Below are 7,443 nucleotides of genomic sequence, written 5' to 3' on the forward strand. Positions count from 1 at the left end.
CTTTGTTATAAAGCAGAAACTAACACATCATTGTAAAGCAATTATACTCTAATAAAGATGTTAAAATAAATAAATAGAAGAGCATCCCAGGGGCCTCTTAGGCAAATGCCCCTCAGCATTTAAATAGGAAAGTCTTGAAAATGAAAGCCTTTAAGAGATAAAGCTGATGATGGTATTTCAGACTGAAGGCTGGACAGCCTGGGGGATATCTGGGGACACAGGAAGACCTACCCAGCACCCCTTGAGCCACAGGAGTCACGTTTTGTGCACAGCCGCCCTTGCTGTGCACACAATGTGACCTTACTGTTAAGGTCAGCCTGAGTGAGGTCCTTGCTTCGTTTGATGTTCCGGGTAGGAGTTGACAGCCCCACGTGCACCCAAGGGGAACGAACCATCTTGTCCCATGGTCTTTCCCTTCTCTCCTCCCTTCCTCTGTTTCCCCGTCGCTCTCCTCTGTTCCTTCCCTCCCTAAACATTTGTGGTGCATCCACCAGGCCCTCAATTCACCACCCTCAGAAGAGGCCCCAGATGGTGAAGTAGAGGGCCGGACGTTTGTCTGTTAGCTACCCTGAGCACCTGAGCTCGGTCTGCACAGCTACCCCAAGTAGAAACGAAAAGGCTCCCCGGGAAGAACTATGCTTGGTTTGAAAAAGAGTGCATATTCATTTGACTGTATTTTCTCATACACATTGGATGAGATATATATGTACACATACTGTTTTACTGTAACATAATAATTGGATTATTATCTTAAAGCGAAGGAACCAATCATTCTGCTTTTACTGTCTCCGGGGTGCAGGCTGGATTTCTGTTTCTCAGATTTGGGTATCCTTAGTTTTAAGGGAGAGAATTTTTTTTTTTTTTAACATCTTTATTGGAGTATAATTGCTTTACAATGGTGTGTTAGTTTCTGCTTTATAACAAAGTGAATCAGCTATACATATACATATATCCCCATATCTCCTCCCTCCTGTGTCTCCGAGGGAGAGAATTAAGTGACTTTTTTCCCCTCAAAGGACTAGCCCCTTGTCTCTCAAATCTGACCTGCAGATGGGTTTTGTTTGGGCCACACTGGTTTAAATGGAATCAATAGGCCGAAATTAAGAACTTGAGATATTATCATGAAAATTGAGGTTTCGGATTTCTTTGGAAAAGTACTGGGCTGGCGTTTCCAAGGGAAGGAGTTGGCTCAGGTTGAATAGAGACCCAAGATCTCTGATGTGTTTCAGCCCTATCACTTCTTACGGCTCCAGACACGGATTTCCACAGGCCTGCTGCTGTTCATCAGCTCCTTTCCAGCCTGCTTCAAACGCTTACATTATCTGCATCTCTAGTTCCAAAGAAGGAGGGCTCTGGCCTGGAAGTTAGTTTGTCAGAGATCACGGAGATGGCTGCTGGTGGGGATCAGTGAGTGGCAGGGACCTGTGACCCCTTGCACTGACCGGGGGGACAGCACATGGCCGTGGGGAGGTCCCGGGAACCCAGCAGGGCTGGACTCAGAGGGGCGGTGGGCGGCCCCATCGGGAGGCAGCACATGGTCTTGCACAGACCTGGGTTGCAGAGCAGAGGCTCTTCCTCTGTCTCCCTCAGTTGCTAAACTCTGATTTGGGGGGAAGAACGCAAAGGAAAGGATGAGTGAGGGTCCTGGGAAAATGACTCAGTGGTTGGGAATTTAGCTGCAGGTGGTTTCAATTAGAAAAACAAAAGACATGTTACATTTTTTGTACCTGTTGTCCCAAATGTTGTAATTAATGTGAAGTAGTCATAAACTCCTTGTGTGATGAGAATTTGCCTTCCAAAACATTCATAATACCTTGCCCAGTGATCTGGTCACCAAATCCCTCCATTCCTGCATCTGTCCGTTCATCAGATTCTGGAGGACCCACCGGGGTTATGGTGTAGGGGGTGGACAACAGTGGAGATAGAGACACAAGTCCTTCCGATTCTTGGTGGTGGCCTGGATGAGAGACAGGGAACTGGAGTGGAAAGGACATTGCTTGGGAGCAAGAAGTTTCGGGTCTTAATTCCACTTCTATCCTTCAACTGCTGGGCAATCTTGGGCCAATGAATTGACCTTTCTGGGCTCCACTTTCTGTATTTGTAAAATGGGGCTAAATTATCTTTAATTTTTTTTTAATTAACGTCTAAAATATTTTGCTGAAGAAAAGAGACATACACATTTGGATGTAAATGCAGAGTTCCTTATATATGAGGGTACAGTTTGTATCTTTATTAGGCTTTGGTTATTCCTCACGTACCTGAATTCCAGAAACGAGAGTGGAAATACATTTTGTTTTGCTACTGTGTTTGCTCATCTAAGATGTCATATACAAGGAATTAAATGAAAAATGTTTTTGCAGCCTCAGCAGTTGGAAGAGGAGGGGGCCAGTGATGCTTCTGTTGAAAGCAGATGGTTTCACTGTCTGTGAGTTTAGGATGTGTGGTGGAAACCTAAGGGCGAATGAGAGCTTCGGAGGGGAAGAAACTTGCAAGAATGTTGTGCAGTTGGGGTGATGGGTTTATTATATCTACATACAAGTATGCATTTATTGGCATTTTGTCAAAAATAAAGGACAAGGTAATACCAAAAACGATTTGAGCATGTAAACAAGACAGCTGCAAGAGACCAATACTGAAAGGCTTAAGGATTCTCAAAAGAACACAGGACCTGGAGTGACAGCTTTCAGGTTGTACAGTTAAGTTATCCAGACAATCAAGTCAACTGTATAATGCAAGCAACACAGGACAATACAACACGACCGGCGGCGAAGCAGTCTCTCACTGGGGGGTGGAGGAAGGCTTGCTGGGGCCTGGGCTCACTGATGGGAAAGGGGATTAAAATCTCATAAATCCTCCATATCTTTTCTCCATTTCGGGAACTTCCTTCGAGTAACTTTCACCTTCTTCGTCGGAGGGCAGGGACTCTGCAAAGCGCTTGAGGAAGCCGCCATACCTTTTCTGGTAGTCCGTCCACCACTCAGGGCGACCCACTCTTCTCATGAAGCCGCCGTACCGCTTCTGCAGCTCCTTGGCTTCGTCTTCCAGCTGGGGGCTTCTCTTTAAGCCTCGCATGAAGCCCCCGTATCTCTTGCTCACGTCTGCGTCATCCCTGCCCTCCTGGTGGGGAGCCCCTTCTCGCTGGTTCCCCTCTCCCAGCAGCTCTTTCAGCAGGTCGGAGGGATTGCCTATGGAGTCGTCTTCCTCCGTATCCTTCTTCATGAAGCCCCCGTATCTCTTGCCAAGGATTTCACCTCTGTTTGCCTCTTCCTCCGGCTCCAGGGGGTACAGCTCATCCATCTTCTTCATGAAGCCTCCATACCTCTTCATGAAGCCCCCGTACTTCTTGGCGAGCAAGCGGTGGTCCTCCTGTTTGCCGAGGCCACTGTTGCCGTCTGGAGGGAGCTCCAGCTTGGACAGCTGCAGAAGCTCCTTGCAGGTTTCCCAGGTCTTGAGAGAAGGCAGTTTCCCCTCACATTCCAGTGTGCAAGCCTGGGAAAAGAATTCGATTTAGTGATAAAAAGAGGCTTTTCTGATTTCGTTCATCAAACACATGTTTTTTTTTTTAGACCACTCTGTGCTTGCTTTGATGTGGAAACTCCCACATAATGGTCTCATTTTCCTTATTACAACTTTTTGCCGTACTGAACAGGCAAATCAAAGGAAATTCAGAAGGGGAGATTGTGGAGAATTAATGGAATCAAATTAGAATTTTTCTTTGCATTTTAACAGATTGTATATGCTGTGCCCTTGCAATATTGTAAAGATATTTTCCCACCCAAGTTTAACCTATATATATTTCCTAGCAATTCAGGGGTTTTTATGGCCCCCTGAAGTCTACTTATAGAGCCCAGTTACCAACCCATGATTTAGACATAAAAAACAGGCATTTTCTGGGGATTTAAAAATATATTGGGTAGGGCTTCCCTGGTGGCACAGTGGTTGAGAGTCCCCCTGCCGATGCAGGGGGAGCGGCTGGGCCCATGAGCCATGGTCTCTGAGCCTGTGCGTCCGGAGCCTGTGCTCCGCAACGGGAGAGGCCACAGCAGTGAGAGGCCCGCGTACCGCAAAAAAAAAAAAAAAAAAAAAAAAAAAATATATATGTATATATATATGTATATTACTTAATATGAAATACATATTATTTTCACAATGAAAGGAAACATTTTATTAGTGCAACAAAATTCTTTAGGGTATATATTTGAGCAGCTCTTAATGATTTATTTATTAATTTTCTTTGTGTCTAAGAAAATTAAATATATGCATATATAAAAATCTAAAGAGCTAATTAAAATGGTTCTGTTTTATTCTTGACATCTGATTAAGAAGTCAAAACATCATTAAAAATTTAAGATGTTCAGGTGTCAAGAATATTTCCATCCTAAAATGAAATTTAAATAATCTATTGGCCAAAAATTAATGTTCAATATTTGTATACTGTTACCAAAAGGCTTTTAAAAAGGGATTCCTTCAAAAACAAATAATGGCAAATAATCAGAATAGCACAGTCACAGAATGGAAGTGGTGTTAATTTATATGCTCCTGTAGCCGTCTATGAATTTTTGTATTATTCACCCTCTGTGTTAGAGGGTAAATTCAATTTGGACATCAATCATGGCATGCCTGCTCATCTTTGTATCCACCACAGAATGAAGCACAAGTGTCTTTCACATGCTAGAAACTCAATAAATATGTGTTACATTGATTTTACTACATAGTTCTGGCTAAGCAACCTAATTTCTCATGTGTCTTTTTCATCTAAGTGAAAATTCCAGAGCTGCTATAATTCTAACAATATAGTCATCAACAAGTCTTTTTTCACAGAGAAAATAACAATCCTAAATGTAAGCTTCAATAGAAAACTAACCAGTTAAACAAAAAACAAATCAGAAAGAAAAAAGATGGATGAAGGGGATTGTTACCCCTACTTAAGATGCAGCATTTTTCTCAGAGTTTAAATATAAAGCCCTACTACTTGTCTTGTCAAATGAAGTGGATCAGGTAATCCAATGGAACGAAGAAACATTTAACCTGAAATATACACCTTGGGTTTTGTGGAATCTTTCCTTAATTTTTGTCCCTGTTTTATGCATCTACATAATAAAATTGCTTCAAAAGCTCTAGTGAGGAGCTGAGCTCTTTGGATTAGTACATTATTCTCTGCCCAACTTAAGTTATCACAGAAATTCAACAAATTGAGGAGACAGTGCAAAGGAATTATTGGGGGAACTAGTTAAAATGAAGCTTCCTGAGTCCCAACTTCAGAGATTCTGACTCAGTAGAGCAACAGGAGTGATTCAAGAGCACACAGACTATGATAAGAAAGACGGTTCTTTTGACCTTAGATTCCCCCAACCCCAAGCCCCTGTGTAATTTATCTTTGCATTGCGGCCACCTCTTTGGACTCTGCCACGTCTCCTGTGCCCTCTTCATAGCCAAAGTAAACTGCTGTCTTAGTAGGTGTTACAAAAGCACGTTCTAGACAAGACAGAAGTTGAATTCCAGCATCACCTGCTGTCTGTAAAACGGTGGCTGACCTCTTTCTCTCCAGCCTCCTGCGCTCTCCCTTCCTCCCCTCCCTTTATCCCTTCCCCATCCCATTGCTCTCTCGTACCCGCAAGTGAGGGTCAGGATCTGAGAGACCTGAGCTTAAAAGGGCTAGAGAAATGACATTCGAATAAAGGCAGCGGAATATCACTAATAAAAAAGTCTATATTCTTTGCGGGAAGGATGGGAAGATGGCTGTGTGCGGAAGGAGCCTTTGGTGGGCTATGTGAGGAGGCGGGGTAACTGAGCATCTTCCTGGCGGCAGGTGAGGCGACAACCCAGTGCTCTCCGAGGTGCTGAAGACAGTACAGCTTGGGGCTCCCGCCTCCCCGGGGTGAAAACAAACTTGGTTTGCGCGGAGACCCCGCCGACCTTTCCGGTCCCTAGATAGTCGCGGGTCCCGAGAGCTACTTGGTCAGCGTTCGGGGAACAGTCGGGACGCCTGGGTCACCATGGGTCCGCGCCGGCTGTGACCACGAGATGCGCCGCGCGGAGGACCCGGGCTGTCCGCGCAGGGTCGCGGTTACCAGCTCCCGCGCCGCGCGGAACACTCACCAGTGGGTTGAGATCGGTCGGGCGCGCCAGGCGGTAGATGCAGGTCGCGCAGTCCTGGCTGCATTCCGCCCGCACGGTCGCCAGGAGCCCGGGGCCGAGCGCCAACAGCCAAGTGCAGAGTCTCAGGAACCGCGCCATGGTCTGCGGGGAGAGGGCACACGAACTCCGAGCCCGCCCGGGGCGCAGAGCGGCTCCCTGGCAGGGACTCCTCGCGGGGCAGCTGCAACGGGGCGTTCGTCGAGCCCGCCGGGACACTCTTTCCCGGTCCCCTCGCTCGCCTGGGGGACGGCTCCGATCGCCTCGCGGTTCCCGAGTTGTCACTGTCACCCGGACCCCGGGGCGGCCCCAGACACTCGCTCCCTTTCCGGGCGGCCGCTGGCCCGGGCAGGATTCTGGAGGGAACTACGGAGACCAAATTCGAGAGCGCGCCAGCCCGGGGAGGCGCGATATTGACCCGGGTCACATACAAGGAGCGGAAGAAAGTTGGGGAACCCCATGCAACGCAACGCGGAATAAAACGCAGCTGGCGGACGGCCCCAAACCCACGCAGCAAAGCGAGCTTTGGCCAAGTTCACTCACGTTGCCACTGTTCCGGGCGCACAGGCTGGTCGGAGAAAGCCGGTGCGGGCGACTCCAGGAGGGAGAGGAGAGCAAGGCAGGCGGGCGGGCGGGCGGCGCGGGGCTCACCGTCACGGTCCTCGGCGTCGCCGCGGCCGCAGCGCAGGGTTGGGGGCCCGCCTCTACAGCCTCCCTCGCCTTCCGGGCTGCGGCGGCCGGACCCACTTTATAATTCGCCCCGGAGCGCAGGAGGCGTGCGCGCCCCAATCGCCGGCGGGCTGCCGCTGACGCAGGCCCTACGCCGGCCGCGTGCCGCCCCCGCCGGAAGGGGGGTCCGGACCGCGGCGGGGGGATGAGCGTGGCGGCCCACCGCTCGGCCGGGTGACACACCAAGGCAGTTAGGAAAGTTGGGGAGAGAGTGGGATGAGATCAAGGGCCCCCGCGCAAAGTCACTGCCATCGCCCTCCCCGGCGTGCGGGCTCCGGTCGAGGGCCCAGGCGGGAGGGGGAGTTAGCGGGGCACACGGAATGTGCTGGAGACCCTCCGAGTATGTGTGGGGGTACCCTTCCCCCGCCTCCTCCTGGAGCTGCCCCGCGACCCGGGTGGGCGCCGGGCACAGCCGTCCGGAATGTGGTCACTTGTCCACCGGTCTGTCCCCGCCCTAGACTCCCTTGCTGACAGCGTCAGGCGCGTAGTAAGCGCTCAGTTAACAGTTAAAGGAATGACTGATTGAAACTTTCCGGGGATCTTAAAATCTCTGGACAGAGCTTTCCCCTTTCTCGTTAG

General features: G+C 49.1%; 1 protein-coding gene across 1 annotated transcript; it reads right to left on the minus strand.

Moving 5' to 3' along the window:
• Positions 1 to 2,500: 2,500 nt before the first annotated feature.
• PENK (proenkephalin) lies at positions 2,501 to 6,919 on the minus strand. Its single transcript, XM_004274997.3, has 3 exons — positions 6,679 to 6,919; positions 6,100 to 6,240; positions 2,501 to 3,489 (listed from the first exon to the last, which is right to left on the minus strand). The coding sequence occupies exons 2-3, from the start codon at positions 6,235 to 6,237 to the stop codon at positions 2,836 to 2,838; spliced, it is 792 nt and encodes a 263-aa protein (XP_004275045.1). The 5' UTR covers positions 6,238 to 6,240; positions 6,679 to 6,919; the 3' UTR covers positions 2,501 to 2,835.
• Positions 6,920 to 7,443: the final 524 nt, after the last annotated feature.

Source organism: Orcinus orca, chromosome 17 (genome assembly GCF_937001465.1).
Source record: "Orcinus orca chromosome 17, mOrcOrc1.1, whole genome shotgun sequence".
Taxonomy (NCBI): domain Eukaryota; kingdom Metazoa; phylum Chordata; class Mammalia; order Artiodactyla; family Delphinidae; genus Orcinus; species Orcinus orca.